At 46.8% G+C, this 19,182-nt stretch overlaps 1 protein-coding gene across 1 annotated transcript in view; it reads left to right on the top strand.

Annotated features, from left to right (window-relative positions):
- Window positions 1-19,182, top strand: part of LOC128760805 (A disintegrin and metalloproteinase with thrombospondin motifs 9-like) — a 45,408-nt gene that overhangs the window by 9,338 nt on the left and 16,888 nt on the right. Inside the window, exons 6-28 of the mRNA XM_053868478.1 lie at window positions 52-176; window positions 670-710; window positions 786-891; window positions 1,497-1,643; window positions 2,497-2,638; window positions 2,833-2,937; window positions 4,371-4,516; window positions 4,740-4,921; window positions 5,838-5,974; window positions 6,400-6,517; window positions 6,590-6,685; window positions 7,738-7,904; window positions 8,035-8,164; window positions 8,828-8,954; window positions 9,025-9,235; window positions 9,301-9,465; window positions 9,542-9,703; window positions 10,623-10,742; window positions 12,506-12,613; window positions 12,678-12,845; window positions 15,686-15,907; window positions 16,487-16,648; window positions 17,852-18,028. Coding sequence (XP_053724453.1) covers window positions 52-176; window positions 670-710; window positions 786-891; window positions 1,497-1,643; window positions 2,497-2,638; window positions 2,833-2,937; window positions 4,371-4,516; window positions 4,740-4,921; window positions 5,838-5,974; window positions 6,400-6,517; window positions 6,590-6,685; window positions 7,738-7,904; window positions 8,035-8,164; window positions 8,828-8,954; window positions 9,025-9,235; window positions 9,301-9,465; window positions 9,542-9,703; window positions 10,623-10,742; window positions 12,506-12,613; window positions 12,678-12,845; window positions 15,686-15,907; window positions 16,487-16,648; window positions 17,852-18,028 — 3,264 coding nt within the window. The remainder of the gene's footprint in view (window positions 1-51; window positions 177-669; window positions 711-785; window positions 892-1,496; window positions 1,644-2,496; window positions 2,639-2,832; window positions 2,938-4,370; window positions 4,517-4,739; window positions 4,922-5,837; window positions 5,975-6,399; window positions 6,518-6,589; window positions 6,686-7,737; window positions 7,905-8,034; window positions 8,165-8,827; window positions 8,955-9,024; window positions 9,236-9,300; window positions 9,466-9,541; window positions 9,704-10,622; window positions 10,743-12,505; window positions 12,614-12,677; window positions 12,846-15,685; window positions 15,908-16,486; window positions 16,649-17,851; window positions 18,029-19,182) is intronic.

Genomic DNA, 19,182 nt, shown 5'->3' with positions numbered 1-19,182 from the left:
TCATTCAGCTTTGTTCAGTTCTTTGTAGTTTGACAAGTCCACTTTTTGCAGGAGGGGCCCATCATTTCATTCAACGCACAGACCACTTTAAAGAACTTTTGCATTTGGCAGCAGAGTCAGAACGTCCTGGACGACAACCATCACTCGCACCATGACACAGCCATCCTCATCACCAGGTACCTTTCAAAGTTTTGCCATCACAGTCCTAAATATTATTCCATCTCAAGTCCCACTATGTGAAGAAGAGTGAAACTGTTTGAGGTCAGTCATCAGAGTGGTGCACAGAGGTGGAGTAGGCGAAGAAGGGAGTGCAGGCAAGATGGAGACCACTGTGACACCAGAGCAGCAGCCAGAGATGAAGATGCTGAGGATGAGAAAGAAGAAGATCAGAAATTAGTCTGTCAGAGAGTCATGTAGACATGTTTGAAGATGAAGTTAGGGAGGACAGATGGTTTGGTTATGTGGAGAAAAGAGACAGAGTAGGACCAAGAAAGTTGGAGATGAAGAAGAGGTTCATGGATGCAGAACAAATCAGGAGGAACTTGAAAGTGGGTCTCACACTAACACAGAATTGGAAGTATTTAACAAAGTCGTCTTGGTCCAGAAGCCAATTTATTGAAGACAAATCTGAGTGTCCTCATGGTCGTATCTCACATCTTCTCACCCCAGGCAGGACATCTGCAGAGCGAGAGACAAGTGTGACACTTTGGGTATGTGTTTCAGCAATAAACACGTAGATGACCTCAGGTGCTGTCAGATCCTGAATTTCCTCTGCTTCTCTTCAGGTTTGGCAGAACTCGGCACCGTTTGTGATCCGTACCGAAGCTGCAGCATCAGCGAGGACAATGGACTCAGCACCGCCTTCACCATCGCCCACGAACTTGGCCACGTGTGAGTAGCCCTTCGACATCCGGGTCCTTTGTCTTCTGCCTGTTGTGGCCTCACAGGGTGAGAAGCAGGGGACACAATCTCTTGTGCTCACTTTCGGATCACACGCTTCCCAGGCTATAAGAGTGCTGTTCTAAACGTATATTGGTGCTTTCTCACACATGGGTGACCCAGACCATCTCCCTTCAGAACCTGCAGCTCGAAGTAGAAAGCTGCCAAGACTTGAGGCACGGGTCCTAATCCCTGCTGCTCTCTGGTGTAGATCAAACTTCACCATTGTCCAAAGTCCTGAGTCAGCCAGCGCCCGGGGGAGTTTCTCCAGCCGACCACAGAGTCAGACTGGAGACTGTTACGAACCCTAACCGGCCTCAAACATCCTTAACAAACGCTCTTCAAACAAATGACGGGATTGTTGAGTTCCACTTTATCCGCATCAAGCGGCGACAGGGTGCTCGACGCGAGCTTAGCTGCGGAGCAGAGTATTGTGTGGTACCTGAGGGGATTGGCTCGGAAGGAGGGCAGTGTGCTGCTGTACCTGTGCGGTACCACTATATTCTAAATCCACACCACTGACAGTTCCACGCAAAAACAGATTTTGACCTCCACAGGTTCAACATGCCCCACGACGACAGCAACAAGTGTAAAGAAGACGGAGTGAAGGTCCAGCAGCACGTCATGGCTCCCACGCTCAACTATAACACAAACCCCTGGATGTGGTCCAAGTGTAGCAGGAAGTACATCACAGAGTTCCTCGAGTATGTCCTCCTTTTTTTCTGCACTATTGTTCCACACACAGATTAGCTCATACTGTAGAAGGAAAACACTTGGCTCCAAACTTCTCTGTTGAGTTACTGAGAGTTAGTCCTCATTCTTTAAACATCAGCACCTTTTGAAGGGATTTATATGATTGTTTATAAATAAATTGTGTTGACGCTTGATTTTTTTTTCAACATTCGATATTTTTCATTTCTTTTTTTTAAAAGAGTGATAGATATTCTTTGTGGTGTTGCCCACTGACATTTCACTCGTCTGGTAATGTAATTGTCTCTTTTTATATGATTTTTTTTTTTTACTTCTTGTGGCTGTCACCTTTTTTTTACTCCTATTTTTTTCTTCCTTTTTTGTTAATGTCTTGCCTTTTTTGGCCTTACTTTAAGTCATTTTGAGGAATACTTTTGAGTAGTTGTGTTTTTTTTCTCTTTTTTAAACATTGTTTTTTCATTTATTTATTTAATGGTCAGATTTTTTTCTCTTTTTATTGCCAAGGGGACTCAAATTTTTTATCTACTTGTTTTTGTGCTGTGATGCTTTGTAACTATTAATCACATAAACTGGAACACAAGAAAGGAATATTACATGTACCTTTCACCTTTCCAAGCTGTTGTGGGCCATAAAAATGACCCCAGGCCTTGAGTCTGACACACGGACAATTCAAATGATGATGTGCATGTGAGAAATTTGTCAGATGTGTACACTTGTTACCACTCAGTTTCACTCTCTCACAGACTAGATAACATATGTAAACCAGTGTACTGAGTTTGCTTTTTGTCTGTTTTGTTTTTCCCCCATTTTTTTCTTTTAAGTCATTTTACGTTTATTTCTTAATAGCACAGGATATGGTGAGTGCTTGCTTGACGAACCCGTTTCTAGGCCGTACAGTCTCCCGCAGCAGCTGCCAGGACGGATATACAATGTCAATAAACAATGTGAATTGATATTCGGGCCTGGAACTCAGGTGTGCCCATATATGGTAAGTGCCACTGACACAGTTAGCAAGCATCTCTCTGTGCTGTGATCAAATGACAGAGTATCTATTTCTATGAATCCTTTTACATAATGGAGAAAGGGAACTGTGGAGTTTTCTCTGACATCATGATAGATAAGCTTGAGGTGACTGTTGGCCAAATAGGGCGATACAGAGGTCTAATGGAGCTTGTGTTCTAGACCCAGTGCAGACGGCTGTGGTGCACCAGTCCGGAGGGTGCACAGCGAGGGTGCCGGACTCAGCACATGCCCTGGGCAGATGGCACTGAGTGCTCACCTGGAAAGGTAAGCAACCTCTCAGCACAAACCTCTAACTCACTCCCCACCAGTAAATCTGAGTGAGACGAGACAAGCATTGGAGAGAATTGGGGCTTCACTTTAGTTAGATGGCAATATTAGGGTCTCGGGTCATCAGGGTTTCCTGCAGAAAACTGGCTTGTAACAGTGGTGGTGGGACGCAACTGTTCGCTTGCGAAGCCTGTGTCTTGTCAAGACGAAACAGAAGGCACAGACGCATTCGCTGCAGACTTTTCTAAACAACAAGCTGTAAACTTTAATAAACACCTATTTGTACCGACAAATCTGTATGTTGCCTTTATATTGAGCGCAGCAACAACTGTAAATATTTCTATGTAACATTTTTATTTTTTCATGAGAAAAACTAAGAGTAAGAACTTTACTCTCCTGTAGCGTCTGTGACATGGTGTCACCATTTTTGTTGACGCACAGTAATGAACAAACAAACACAGCCAGAAAGCTTGACTTTTTTTTCGTTTTCTCGCTTTGGTTGCAATCGCAACAAAAACCCGTCAATCCACTGTACTCATATTTACGGCAATTCCCTTTCGTAGCGTTGAGCAGATGACACAGTTTTCTGCAGCGGGCAGATGATTTCTCATCTCAGCCACAATTGAACGGACTGGCACCTTCAGTAACAGAAACATCCCACTCTTTCAGCAATCTTCCACTCAGCGTATTTTCAGTCATAGTTTTGTGCCACAGAATGTTCTCTCCCCTTAAACGTTACGACCTTTAAATTGTTCGCAGGCAAGTGTTCGATGGGGAGGGAAACCAGCGCCCCCTCACCAGACCAGTCGGAATTTAAATTGATGTGAAGCTCTAAATAAAACTGGCACTGCTCTAGCCTCCTTCAAATGTATCTTTGGAGCCTGAATGACTCAAGTTAGTTGGTTATAAATACTTGGGAATACAGGCACAACCAGGCTTTAATGACTCCACAAAGATGCAGGAGAAGTGGAGATGGAATGAGATGGGATTTTCTGCTGGAGAACTGTGTAGGTGTCCCACAGAGGTCAGTCAGGAGGCCGAAAAAAGGTGACTTAAGAGGTTTAGAAGGTGACTGGGGTCACAGAGGGGGGGGGATTAAGGGGACCCTGAGATTGAACCAAGTAACCCAAAGTGGTGACTGAACTCAGTGTTCACTTAATGGGCCCAATGAGGTGACTGCAAGGGCCGCGATATTTAACTGCAAAATGTTGTCTGGCGCAGTGAGTAAGGGTCAGAGAGTTGCGACAATATAGTGGTGATGTTTGTAAAGGAAGCCTGTGGCAGTGATGATTTCAGTTTTTGCTGTAGAGGCAAATACAGGAACCCAACTAAAAGCTGTTTACTTGCTTCATAAAGGAACCTTTTCTTGTGTGCAAGAGGAGAGATGTGTTAGCACCTTCAGATCTATCATTGTCTCTCTCTGCATGCAGCACTGCAAACACGGCCTGTGTATCGCCAAAGAGCACGATGCCTCACCTGTGGAGGGAGCGTGGGGCGTGTGGAGCCCCTTCGGCACCTGCTCTCGGACGTGCGGCGGTGGGATCAAGATTGCTGCTCGCGAATGCAACCGACCCTTGTGAGCTGCCTTTCTCTTTGTAGTCATGCACGCCTGATGGACCCTATTAGCTGCCAAAGTAAATGATCCGTGGATCAGTCCACCTTAAGAAGGATTTTTCCCATAGCTTGTGTTCACGCTTTGCTTTGATATCAAATCTTAAAAGGTTGTTTCCTCTGAAAATATTCTCATTCATTCATGCTGTCAAACCGTTGCATGATGAAAGGCCGCTTCTGTTCTCCAGGCCCAGAAATGGAGGGCTGTACTGTGTGGGTCGCCGAATGAAATTTCGCTCCTGCAACTCTGAGCCCTGCTCCAAGCAGAAGAAGGACTTTCGGGAGGAGCAGTGCGCTGCTTTTGACGGCAGGCACTTCAACATCAACGGTCTACCTCCTAATGTTCGCTGGGTGCCCAAGTACAGCGGAAGTGAGTCACATCATTTAAAAAGAACCCAACTGTCATCCGGTTGATACGTTAAGTTAACTATTAACTACTGGTCAGTTAACACTCCTTTCTGTCCACACGCGACTTAGCCTAACCTTCCTTTTGGGGGTGTGTCAGACTACAGTCTTTAGGATCTGCCTCCACCTCCCTATGATTAAAACTTCAGTGTATTTTCAAGCAGAATGTGTCAGGCAACATGTTGCATCAAATCTGGGCAGGACTTCAGAGGCGGCAGAACAGGTGCACCAATTGTTGCATTGTGCGTGAACGTACTGTTAGCCTTAAGCATGTCCACGTCATTTTTGCGTTATGCTAAGTTTATGTCTAAGTCTGATAGCTTAAGATAGGTTTCTTCCTTCCATGTGCGCTGCGTGCAGCGGCTTGACTCAGGGTGGGACGAAGACTGGTCAACTGACTGTGCGATCAATGCCCCGAGCACAGGTTTCCGTGTTTAAACAGATCAGATCATGGAACATCTGAACCAGTTGAAAATACTGAAAACGGAAATGGACATCTACTAGAGTCAGGCACGTGCACTGGCATTTCACTTGGCAGGTGCTAATGCCAGAACAGAACAGACCTTCCATGAAAATGATTAATAAAGTTGTCATTACTTTTATATATATGGGGAAAAGAAGGAAGGAAAGGACACTGTTCTTATGCAGAGAAAGGGAGTGGGACTAGAGGGGGTGGAGCTGGAGGACAGATAGAGTACTCAACATAGTATATTTCAGGCGCTTGCAAACTTCTCAATGCATTGCGGGAGAATGTCCTTTACTGTACATGTCCCTAATGAGACATTTCAAATGACTCTCCAACACGGGCATCAGAATATGTGGTCTGCACCCATTGAAAATGATCTAATATAGTCTGCCAATGTTCTCGTCTTCTCTGTCAGTCCTGATGAAGGACCGGTGCAAACTGTTCTGCAGGGTCGCTGGCAGCACAGCCTACTATCAGCTCAGGGACCGGGTCATCGACGGCACACCGTGCGGACCTGACACCAATGACATCTGTGTCCAGGGCCTGTGCAGGGTGAGTGGGGCACATTGGCTTTAGAAATATGTGTTTTGGTAAATCCGTGTTGAAAAGTGAAGTCTGATTCTAGTTTTATTCGATTGAGTGGGGCTGGTCTTTGCGCTCAGCTAGACTGCAGCTGTGGAAGGCTGCTTCTTCAGCCTAAGTACCTGGATTCCAAGGTTGATTCTGTTGCACTTAAAGTGAGCTCTTCATCCCTTCGGTACAACCACCTACATGTGGAGAAGCTCATAAGCCATAGTTCTGCTGTGGTTTCATCAAGGAAATTAATTTCAGATGTGTTTGCTTCTTACGGTTACAGCTCAATGAGCGCGTAGACTCAGGGTCACTGAGTTTAATCTGCTTTCTCATAAAGATAGAAAGACTCATGATTTACACGGAATCTGTCTGTGCTGTTTTATATCTCTGCTTTTGGGGAGCAGCAAGCCGGATGTGACCACGTATTAAACTCCAAAGCCAGGAGGGACAAATGTGGCGTGTGTGGCGGCGACAATTCCTCCTGTAAAACTGTCGCGGGTACCTTCAACATTGTGCGCTACGGTGAGAACCGCTCTCCTTGGTTTTATCTGCCTGTTGGGGTACTTTAATAGGAGCTCTTCGTGTCCTTGACAGGCTATAATGAAGTCGTGCGGATACCAAACGGTGCTACAAACATCGATGTGCGTCAACACAGCTACTCAGGGAAACCAGAAGATGACAACTACCTTGGTGAGTGACTTTTCTTGTGTGTTTCATCAGCTTATCGACTCATGTCTTTTAAGCATTTGAGAGTGATTTGTCACGTTTATGTTAACCGGCTGAAAGTCCAACTCAAACACGTAGATATTTAACTCATTAAAAAGACGACTTGAGTTTTAAGACAACACTCTTCATTCTTGTTTCACAGCTCCATAGCATGAGTAGCGTCACTGCTCCTTTTTCAGTCTTGTAAAACAGTCAAGAAACTCAAAACGTGCCGTTTGTATGCTGATGGACAGATTGACAAAAGGTCTGAGAGGACCATGATGTTGGGTGAGGGTATAGTGTTTGATGTGAAAGTCAGAAGGGGGCGCATGGGATAATGGGAAGGTGGAGTATCAGCTTAAAAGAAGAATGTAAGCCTTGAGAAGTAAGACAGGAACACAGGTGTGAAGATGAGGGAGCAGAGGTAAGACTTGGTCTGTTAAAAAGTGGCGGAAACCATCCTGCTGCTATTAAAGCCCCCCATTGTTCTGTTAATGTAAGTGGCAGGGAAGGTGGAGGCAGGAAATTAGCTTCATAGTCACGTTTAAATGAGTCATCTCAGCAGGCTGTGGAGCAGAACTGGACTCTCCAGGAGTCAGAGGCTTTTTAAGCTACAGACATATGTTGTTGTGGCAAACAGCATCCAGCCTCTTGCTTCGAATTTCCATGCGAGAAACTTAAACACTGCTGTCAAATGAACAACTAGCTATTGGGAAAATTCTCGAGGCAGATTTGGCTCACAGGGAGCTGAAAATCAGCTCCTCCGATTTTGGGGCGCAGTTTTTGGGACAGGCGATTCTGAGCAAATGAAGGGAGAAGGCTAAAGGAGAGAAAGCAGCTTGTACTGATGGGGGTATCTGAGGTCAACACAGGCGTCTCGTGGTAGGCACTCATGCTGTGACTCTCCTGCTCTTGTGTATAGATGACTGTGGAAGGTTTAAAAAAGTAGTCATCCAATAATCAAGTTCTCATACCAATGTTCAAGATGTAAATAAGGCAGCAACGCGGAGCAAGATTTGTCTGTTGTGCCTTTGTAGCCATTTCCAACGGCCGCGGCGAGTTTCTGCTCAACGGAGAGTTCGTGGTCAGCATGTTCAAAAGGGAAATCAAAGTCGGAAATGCCGTCATCGAGTACAGCGGCTCAGACCATGTGATCGAGAGGATCAACTGCACCGAGCGCATCGAAGAGGAGATCATCGTCCAGGTAGGCAGCTTCTTTCATTCCTCCAAGTTTAATAAAAGTGGTTGGACTTGGGTTATCCTGCAGGCTAGCACTCCAAGATGCGGTCTTATAACCCCACATGCTACTTTTACGGCCCCTGAAATTTCCCCAGGTGCTGTCAGTTGGGAACCTTTACAACCCAGATGTCAGGTACTCCTTCAACATCCCCATCGAAGACAAACCACAGCAGTTCTTCTGGGATGCCTATGGGCCCTGGCAGGAGTGCAGCCGGCTGTGCCAAGGTGAGGAGGGGCAGGAGGGGAGCTGGCGGGGGAAGCTGAAAGAGAGATCAGCTAAAGAGCGGAGAGATTGGCATGACTAAACTTCTCAGAGCTCCGTGAGATGTCTCTCTCTTCTGGCCTCTGCGGGAGGAGGGGGGCAGATTGCAGGTCAACTCCAAGTCTTGTTGCACACTGAAGTCGAACGGATGTTCTCAGACTCCTGCTTTACCATGGCCTTGTTCTAACAGAAGACAGATTTATCACCATTAGTGCAGTGATTTTTCAACGCCTCTCTCTGCCTCATCAGGTAGATTTGGACTGACCCAAAGAACAAGAGTTGGACTCTCTAAAAGAGAGAAGCTCAGTCATCCAGAGAGACTCAGCACAGCTGCTCCAAGAGGAAACAGTTGTTATTATATAAATTATTGGGCATCTAGTAATGTGCTCTCTGACTACATGTCAATAAACATGGAGATTTGTTGAAGGACAGAATGTAGAAATAAGACTTTTCACAAATGCTACTGTGACTTGCGTACGTCTTGAATTCTAAGATAATATTACACACAGTTATGGAGTCCAAGCTGTTCCTATGCTGTTGGTGTCATGACACATTGTATTTATACACAAGTCAAGAAATGCTGGCTGTCACCCACCTGACAAGGTGCCTGAACAAACTCTTCACAGGGGAGCGCAAGAGGAAGATTCTGTGCAGCAGAGAGTCGGACCGCGCTGTGGTTTCGGACCAGAGGTGTCACGGTGCAGCCAGACCTGCTGTCATCACGGAGCCCTGTAACCAGGAATGTGAACTCAGGTTTGTTGGACCCGGGGGGTGGTGAGGTGACATGGAACGCAGCAGGTGCTAACGCTGACTTGTGGTTTAGGTGGCATGTTGCTAGAAAGAGCGAGTGCACGGCCCAGTGTGGGCTCGGCTACCGCACGCTGGAAATATTCTGCGCCAAAATCAGCCACTCAGATGGGAAAACACTGAAGGTTGATGACCGCTACTGCGGCGGTCAGCACAAGCCTGTTGACAAGGAGGGTTGCCATGGAGACTGCAACCTAGGAGGATGGGAGTACTCGTCCTGGTCCGAGGTATGACTACGACTCAAACATGTGAGGCTGATTTAAACGTGACAATTGTGCCGGTTTTGTTTCAGTGTTCCAAAAGTTGTGGTGGCGGCACTCGGCGGCGAGGCGCGGTGTGCCGGAAAGCAGCAGAGGTCAGCAGCGACGAGAGCAAATGCAGTCAGAGGGATAAACTGACCGTCCAACCCTGCAACGAGTTCCTCTGTCCACAGTGGAAGACTGGCGACTGGTCCGAGGTGTGTTCGAGTCACACGCCCAACTTTGGCGACAACCCGTGCCTCGTCTGATACACTCCTCTTACTGTCGCTCTAGTGTCTTGTGACGTGTGGCAAAGGTTACAAGCACCGCCAGACCTGGTGCCAGTTCGGTGAAGAGCGTCTCGATGACCACTTCTGTGGGTCCTCCAAACCGGAGTCGGTGCAGAGCTGTCAGCAGCAAGAGTGTGCCTCCTGGCAGGTCGGACCCTGGGGACAAGTGAGTCTCACACTCTCATGGGCTGCATTGCCAATGAGTTGACTTGGTACAACCCTAACCCTGACCAGGATCAGAAGATTGACTCGTGTTACTGACACATCTAGACTTTAGTTAGACGGACAAGTTGAATGCAGAGACTTGAAGCTTCATGTTGTCTGAGAGCCAGCTATGAGAACGACACTAGTTGCAGAACCGGAATCCTGTTGGTGTGAAGACGTTCTGTTTTTTGGGTTTGTCTCTCACCACCACATCCTCTGACTCGAAAACAGTATCATCAATAACTTCATCAACAAGATAACTTTACCAACACAAGATCGCAAAAAAGCGCTTGTAGAAGATTCCCGCCAAAATACTGAGTACTGAAGCTGTGGATTTTGACTTGTTGTGCGTGTGTGTCAGGGGATCTTGGTCCTGTGAAGTCGTTTTATGGTGATGTTTTGTCAGTGACTGTGTAGTGTGAAAGAGGTAGGATGTGTGCCACACAAAAGCGATTCACCAGATATGTGGACGTGCGAATCCTCTCCTGTGCAACAGTCCTTCCAGTAACCGACCTGGAAGTCATTCCTCTCCAACAAGCGATGTGTGCAAAGGCATTTGTGCGTTCACAAAGAGTCAAACCCCCAAATATGTGAGATATTTTGTGCCCACGCTCCCAGCATCAGAGTGCACGTTATAGGTATATTTGAAGCTGCCAAGTGAAGCGTGCTCCGATGGTAGCTGAAGTTGACGCCACACAAGTTTGACCCCGTTTCATCAGAGGCAGCGAGGCAGAAGAAAGCGCGGCCTAGTGTCCGAGTGGCTGCGGCGGCCCAAAGGAAGCGACATAAATATATATACATCGATGCTGCTGTGATGTCATGATTGTGGTGCGAGGGAGTCTTGTGCAAGGAAATGACGTCTTCTTCCCCTCTGAACGCAGTGCACTACCTCGTGTGGACCAGGCTACCAGATGCGAGCGGTGAAGTGTGTGGTCGGGTCTTATGGTGCTGTCATGGAAGACACTGAATGTAACGCTGCCACCCGACCCACCGATACTCAGGTACCCCCTTGTTTTCTCTCTCGGGCCTTTTGGGAGCTATCTTGTTTGAGGGAAAGTGATGAATGCGAGCTACACATGGTGCACAGAACAAACACGTGCATGTCATTTCCTGTGAGTCTTATTGCATCCATGTTGTTTGATGTAGTCTGGTCTGCACTGAAATGCAGCAGGGAGGTGAACGTAAAGACTTTTAAACAGCCGTGGTCTGAACTACGGCAGCTGCTGCGGCTTTGACTCGGAAATATCGGCTAGTTTTGGGTTTGGTTTTAAAGGAAGTAGGTCTGGTTTGAGAGTGGAACCACAGAAAGTCCTGATCCACTCCGGGAGACCGTGAATCTTCACTTTCTCTTCCTGACTCTCCCAAAGAGGGGGTCTCTCCTCGATAACTGTTTTAAAACAGAGTCCACGTTCCTTGACTCACACTTCTTTCGGTGTGAGGTAAGGAATCTGTCTGACACGTGTTTGTCATGTCTTTGCACCTGCAGAAAAGATGTGTGCATTGCTCTGATTTAAACACAATTGTCCAACAAATGAAAATATATGTTTCAATTACAAATCAAAATATTAAACTTCTGTTTCCCGATTGTTAATATGAATCATAATGTTGTAATGGAGACCACCAAACCTGAGACCAGAGCATGCAAAGATCCATGAAGTTGAAACCAAGTCAGAGACCAAACAGAAGAAAAAGAGTGGTTTGCTGCAATAGAAGCATTTCAATTATTGATTTATTGTTTTGATTCTATACAGTATGATTAATAGACGCGCCAGTGTTCAGTTTCGTCTTGGTCTCGCTCATCGCATTGGTCTTGGTCAGCACTTGTTCTCTTCTTACGCTCATGAATCTCCACCAGGTCACACAAAGGTCACGGATACAAATTGCTCAATGACATTTTATTAAAAAAATAAAACACTATTATGCAGAAAATAAGTATCAGTCTAGTTGGTTTTAAGATCACCTGCTGCCATTGTAAAAATGGATTTTTGAATCTGTGGCCTTTATCTTTTCTGAGACAAGTCTTATGTAATAGTTTGTAATCCAGGCGGCTCTCTCCTCATTCCACATCTTTCTGAAGGTCACTGGTTCATGTGTGCTGTCGTGACACAAATGTAGTTTTTAGTCGGCGCGGAAAGGTTTTTGTGGGGTCAGCACAGAGGGCAGACCTGCTTCAGGGGGCTGAGCATGCAGACTCAGGATGAGGCCCCCTCTGGCCGCAGCAGCCCTTAATTCCTGAGCCTTCGCCGGCAGGAGCAGTGACCCAGAAGCAGATGCCCCACCTTGTTGTGATTCTAACCAGCCAGCCATGAAGTGGGCCACCAGGAATCCCCGGCCGAAGAAGGGGATGTAAGAATCTAGAGCAGGTTTAGGTGGCCGGCGAGTAGAGGAATGTTGTGTCTGCCGTGAGTCGTGCCTGAAGTGGCGGGGTCAGAGGGCAGGAGGGAGACAGAGCAGAGGGCGGAAGGTGAGAGAGGAGCGGTAGGGTGTGGGGTGGAGCTCTGGGCCACGCCAGCGTGAGCATTGGAGCCCTGAATACCACTCCACTATGACCTGTTATGACAGGGATCAGGGCTTTATGCTGAGTGGCTTACTGCCACAATCCATAGTTTGAACTGACAGGCAGACCTTGTTCCTGTTGTTTTGGTAAGAAAGGGGTTTGATGGGAACGAGTGGCAAATGTAGGTCTGTAGGAATATCACTTACTGGTATGCGTCCCACAGCCCAGGAATGCACCGTGTGTTGATAGTGACGAATTCTTTTGCAGGACTGTGAGCTGGCCCAGTGTCCCAGCAGCCATCCTGTCCCCCCAGGGACCAAAGTCCCCTCCCAACAGGCCCTGAAAACCCAGTGGCGGTTTGGCTCCTGGACGCAGGTCAGTTCTCCCGCCGACGCTTTGATGGCTGTGTGATTTCTGACTCTTCCTCTTTGTGCAACAGTGCAGCGCCAGCTGTGGCAAAGGCACACGGATGCGCTACGTGAGTTGTCGCGATAACCAGGGCGGAGTGGCTGAGGAGACGGCGTGCGCACACCTCAGTAAACCCGCTGCCAGAGAGGTCTGCTCTGTGGTGGCCTGCGGACAGTGGAAGGTTCTGGAGTGGACGGCGGTAAGAGAACTGAACTCACAAAACATACGAGGGTGAAGAACTGTCCCGACAGTTGTGCAGCTATAGCTGTCTCTGCCGTGGTTTCACAGATAATCCTCCAGAAAGGACAGACTTGATGGCGAGTGGAATACAAATGAGTGAAGCTTTGTGATCGTGCTAGCAGAAGCAAAAAACACCTCACTTTCCTGTGTACACTTCATGCAAAGTACCCAAGTTGCGTTGCTGCTGGCATGCAGCACAACTGTTGTTTCATTGACACAGCTGGCTTAGTCAATCCTGCAACGTCAGGATACCAAAGTCAAATTCATGAGATGATGCTCAGCAATTTAGTCAGTAGAAATCCCTCAGTGAGTTCCGTCCTCCACCAAGCTGCTCATTTTCACCCGGTGTTGTTGTCCTGCTTTCAGTTCTCATTATTATTCTATCCTTTTTTATGAGTTTAAAATGTCATTGATAGCAATGAGGTCAGTGGGTCAACAGGTGGCAGCAGTGGTTCGGAATCACTCTCATAACACGTGCAGTAGGAGGGAAGACAAAAGGTCTGCAGCACTTTCAATAGTGGATCCGAATGGTCGTCCAGAACCACCGAAATTCAACTATCGGTTCCTCAACTTGCTATCCATGTTTTCTGTTTTTGAGTTTTTCCAACAAATAGTGGTGACAGATCAATCTTATACATTTTTGGAATTAAGCACCGTTAATGTCAGTAAAAGTAGATCAAGGCTGAAATTGTGATGTAAAAATATCTACATTGAAATGTGCACAGTCACATGAATAATACAGAAAAAGATGAAATAACAATCAATATTGTCACCTAAAAGCTACATTTTATTTCTTTTAAAAGGTGATGCGAAATGGTTGGTTTTTCACAAGAAATCTCAAGTATCAAAAAATACATCTAAATTATCAGTTAAACCTGCTTTAACTCATAAATTAGTCTTAAGTAATTTAATTTTTGTTCTTATTGGTTCTCAAAAGTCCATGAGACAAGTTGAAGTGACTATGCTAACGTCTGTACAAGACCTTCTCCCAGATAAATAAACAATCCCCTCAAATTTCTCCCAAAATCTGCATCTCACTACGTTGACATGGATGACGTCATCAACGCTGCCCCTCCAGATGTTCGCCCAACGCTCTCTAATTTCATTCATAATTCTGCCCCAGTGGTGTTTGTATGTGGAGCAAACCTCTGTGGAAGCTTGGAGGAGGAAGGGGGCGAGGGGAAGGGGGAGACTGTGTGTGTTGAGAAGAGGGAGAGAGACAGAGAGATACGAGGGGCTGCAGTTTGGGGCTTGCTTACAGATGGTTTTCATCTGCGGCGATGCAGCACGAGCAGAGGTCTGCTTGACACGCACGCACTGACCCCGGCAGCAGACTCCACTCCAGGTAAGAGCGGGCTGGTGACTCTGCTCAACCGTCCGCGCCTTAAATACGTCCACTCACTCTACCAGATCATGTGAGGCCCCCGGCGGCGCGATGTAAACCTGCAGGCCTCATGGTTGCATAAGTGTCATACATCACCTTATGCAAGGCGCAGTGGAGTGAGGAGGAGCTGAGTTACAGTCTGACAGGATCTGGCTTGTGTTAGGGATGTGCGCTGGGCTCCATCAGGGTAATTCTTCAGTGCCAGCCTGCAGCAGGGGGGACACTGAACTTTGGAGGGTTTATTTGCTCTGAAGTTAACAGCACAGCTGAAGGGTGGAGGACTTCAGCCTGACGTGGTCCAGAGCGCAGATTAACGAGTCTCCAGCCGAGCGTCAGGCAGCTGGGAGTGGAGTAAACAATTCTGAATCAGCGCCAAACTCCAGCGGAGAACGTGCTCAGGGGCCGAGGAGGTCATGCAGAACAGTCATCTTTCATGAAGCATGGGTCAGAGTCCCGATCCACTGGTGGTGGGAACTCCAGTCCAGAGCTTGAAGGAGACCATGAACCTTCAACTTTCTATAAGAGCTCCTGAACGCCGCTGTCATCGTCTGTGGTTCTGAGTCGGTTCTGATCCGCCGTCAGCAGTGAATGCAGATGTCAGGCAGTGCCATCTAAACAGGGAGGTAAAACCTAAATTAAAAACCAGGCATGGGACATTATCAGTAGATGAATAAATGGCTGAATCATTTTTTTAAAAGGGTGATGTATAAAATGAAAAGTGAAATCACATATGGCTAAAAAATGAGAATTAAAAACTCACTCATAAATTTGATTGTAACACAGTGTTAAATAGACTACTAAATGGTTTTAGTCGAAAAAACCTGAAAAATGCGGTACAGTTTCCAAAAGTGTCAAATTACCAAAAAAAAGAAAATCCACAAAAAAAAAAAAAAAATCAAAAACATAAATCCATCTTTTGTAATTTTCAGATGCTAAATAATATTAAGATAAAAATAATGAATAATAAAAATCTCACCATTAAAAAAATGAGAAGCAAGAAAGTTATAATTATAATCAATAATAAACATAAATCATGGGAAGGAAGGGAGGGGGAAATAAAACTGCCAACTAAAAAGTGCAATTGAATTTATATAAATAAATAGATAATTTAATAAAATTACAAATAAAAATGTCGGGATTTGATACTTCAGAAATACCGCTGCCAATTATGTATGAAAAAAGTAGAAGAATTCATAGTAGTTAGGAATAGAATAAATGTTAAAAAATAAAAATGCTGAGAATAACGCAAACCCAAAGTAATGAAACTATTGTGATCAAAATGAACCAGTGCCTCTCAACTAAACTGTTGATGAGATTTTCTCTGGTGTTGTGTCTCTGTGGTCTGACTGTCAAACTGTCGCATGGAGCTTGCTCTAATGTCACAGTGTGTGTCTTGCATGCCCTGGTGTTCCCAGTGCTCGGTGACCTGCGGTCAGGGGAAGACCACCCGTCAGGTCATCTGCGTCAGCTACAGCGATCAGGAGATGAACGCCAGCGAGTGCGATGCGGACGACCGTCCGGCCTCGGAGCAGGCCTGCGCCATGTCTCAGTGCGTGTCCCGCCCGCCGCCCATCGCCGACAGGAACATTATTCCTCAAAGCCAATCCCACCAGTGGCGCACCGGACCCTGGGGCGCGGTAAGACCTTGCGTAGTCTTGACGCAGCGGTGCCGGACTCGGGCTGTGTTTGTGTTTTCTTGCGGACAAACAAATGTGACACTCGTCCAGATAACAGCGCAGGATTGCGTGACCCGGCAGCCCCCACCCCTGCTCTGCTGCTGCTGTATTGTTTTCAGCCTAAAAATACTTCTGACCTTGTGAATAATTCGGGGAAATGCTTCCTCTGACTCCTCCTCCTTCTGTCCTGAGGATATATATTTTAATATTGCAGAGGTTGGACTTCATGCTCCAGATTTATCTTTGTATTCTACGTGTGACCAAAAGTGGAGCATAGATCAGTGAGGTTTCATGGGCCAGTGAACTTAAGTCCCTCTCCGACTGCTGGGTCGAGGATCGGACCGAGGGTCAATAAGTGCTAAGGACGAAGAAAGTTGTATGTTTTGCTTTGTCAGACTCTGGTTTCCTCCCACTGTCCGAAAACATCCTGCACTTTATTGAACGGTGTGAGTGTGTTTGTGTTTCGATGTGTCTTGAACCGGACTCCACGTGTTTCGCCGTGTGCGACTGACAACGTGGTGTTTGTGTCTCTGACTGCAGTGCTCCAGCACGTGTGCCGGCGGGTTCCAGCGCCGCGTGGTTGTGTGCCAGGACGAGAACGGCTACCCTGCCAACAGTTGTGAGGATCCCAGCCGGCCCAGCGAGCAGCGGTCCTGTGAGTCAGGCCCATGTCCACAGTGGATCTACGGCAACTGGGGCGAGGTACGACTCCTATTGCTGAGTTCCCAGAGTCATTTTGTTCTGCACCAAAATGGACCTAAATTTTAGAATTTGTTTCGGTTTTAACTATTTATCGCTGAGGCATGACATGATCATGGAGTAGTAGATAAAATTCCAGACATGCATCAACAATAACTTATTAACTATATTACGCCATATGTAGCCGCTAGTGCTACAATCAAAATTCAGCTCTAGCTGCATTCACTTTTTTAAATGGAAGCACAGGGGCCAAACCAAGGGGCCCAGAAATCTCCTCCAGCGTTGGACATCATGCTGCTTGGATGGATCTGCCTCAGGGCCTCGTCTGAGGGAGACATCCAAACAGAAGCAGATGATTGAGCTTCTCAAGAGAGTCCAGACAAAGTTCTTTGGATCATGCCAAAGCTGGTGACCACATGTGAGAGGAGAAATCCACCTGGAGAGCTTTGTCTTCTGGCTCAGCTCTTTCTTCATCACAGTAGACTGGAGACTCCATCCATCTGTTCCATCCCACCGTCACTCGTGAACAAGACCTGAAGATACTGGACCTCCTCTGGGGAAGATCTCTAACCTGGAGTGGATCGTCCACCTTCTTCCAACTAAGAACCGTAGACACAGACCCAGCTCAATTATAAAGTCTTAGTTTGAGGGCGACAACTGAACCACATCATCTTAGATAGCCCCTCTCTCCACCTCCATGAACATCACACCAGTTGTCCCAGTAACAGTCATATTTGTTACTGTGTAGAGGGAATCGAGTATCGAGTAATGAGGGGCCGCTGTGACCTCAGGTCTTTCTGGTTTAGCTAGCAGTGACAGCGGGCTAACGGCTGGAGCAAGGGTGGGCAAACAGGTCCTCACGGGCCGGGGTGGTGCAGGTTTTTGACCTGGAGCTCTGATCTAGTGTAGAGGTAGTCTGAGAGAGCTCTTCGACCCGGTGACCAAAGCAGCATCGAGCAATACGCACAACGCTGGTTCCCTGATCCACCATTAGACTTTGCTCCAATGTTAGAACCCGGGACTTCTTGGGTACCATTTACGCAAAATGAGTGTCACCACACTAAGACTTTGTGCTTCTCAGTTATAGTTATGTATATCCACAAATTCCACACGAACCATAAGCAGGTGGCTCCTTTGGAACAGAACAGTACCTTGCTGACAACACAGGAGGGCGCCGATTGTAAAATTGTTTCTGTGTCCTAACAGTGCACCAAACCCTGCGGCGGCGGCATCAAGACCCGGCTGGTGGTGTGCCAGCGTCCGAACGGCGAGCGCTTCAACGATCTGAGCTGCGAGATCCACGACAAGCCACCGGATCGCGAGCAGTGCAATACTCAGCCGTGCTCGTCGAGCCCGCACTGGAGCGCTGACCCATGGAGCTCGGTACGCTCGTAAAAACACCCTCTCTGCCTTGTTTGTTAACCCTCACCTGTAGTCTCACTCATTCACCACGGAGCGGCGGAACTCTGCGCTCCCGTCTCTGACTTAACCCCCTCCGCCTTCCCTCAAGACACTCGGGAAGTTCCTCTTTCTGTTGCACTTCGCTCTCTCGCCGAAACACAAACTGCGACCAGAGGAACTCGTCTTTCCTCCGTTTCGGAAGAATCAGAAAGAAGGAAGAATCAGGATCCTTTTGTACCACGATCAAAGTTAGTCATGTAAAATATGTTTTTAAAGATTATTTATTAAGATTTTTCTATCTTTTTTTGTATATAGCATTTTATTGCAGAACAAGTTGTGTATTTTGTGTCTTGGCCAAATCAGATACTGGTGTTTTTGTATATCAGGAATATACAGTTGATGACATTATTCCTCCAAAGATTGGCTCCTAAACGTGTCGTGACGCGCCACATGTCGAACCTGTCGTCGGGCACGTGTGGCTCGGCATTTGAACCCGCGGTGACACTTTATTTTACAGTCTTCGTACTGTATTCGCCCTCGCTGTCGACCCCGAATTGACCACGTAAAGCAAACGTCCATTCTCGATCAACACCAGGTGGCTGTAAAGTAAAGTGTCTCGACAGCTGTTGTTGTGAAACCAAAGACTGCAACATGGGTGCTTCATGTGTTTCAAGTGTCTTAGGGCTTTTTGTTTTGGGCTCTGTACATGCTAAATATGCTACGCTCGATACCTCACTCGGAACCAACACGACTCAGCTGAATTCCTTCACGGTGCTTCGACCAAAAACGGACAGCAGACGTTTGGAACGGTTCCCTCGTTCATTTAGTCAGTGTGGTTCTGATCCGATCACATGATGGGCCTGATTTACTCAGTCAAAGGATCATCCGTCGAAAGATGGTTCTGGTTTCACTGAATCTGTGTTTTATTCTTTCATTCTTTCATCAGATCGATGGAAGAGCGAGCGTGTTTTTGGTTTTTCATGAGACACTCTCTTAAGTATGGCAGCTTCTTCCTGCCATGTCACAAAAAACGAAAATAAGAACAGCAGTGCAGTTGCAAAAACTAGTTCCTCCCACTCACCGTTGCGTCCGTATTGAGATATTTGTCCTGCGGTTTTACACACAAATTTGCTCCT

The sequence above is a fragment of the Synchiropus splendidus genome, chromosome 6 (genome assembly GCF_027744825.2).
Source record: "Synchiropus splendidus isolate RoL2022-P1 chromosome 6, RoL_Sspl_1.0, whole genome shotgun sequence".
Classification (NCBI taxonomy): domain Eukaryota; kingdom Metazoa; phylum Chordata; class Actinopteri; order Syngnathiformes; family Callionymidae; genus Synchiropus; species Synchiropus splendidus.
This window is presented reverse-complemented; position numbering and strand designations above follow the sequence as displayed.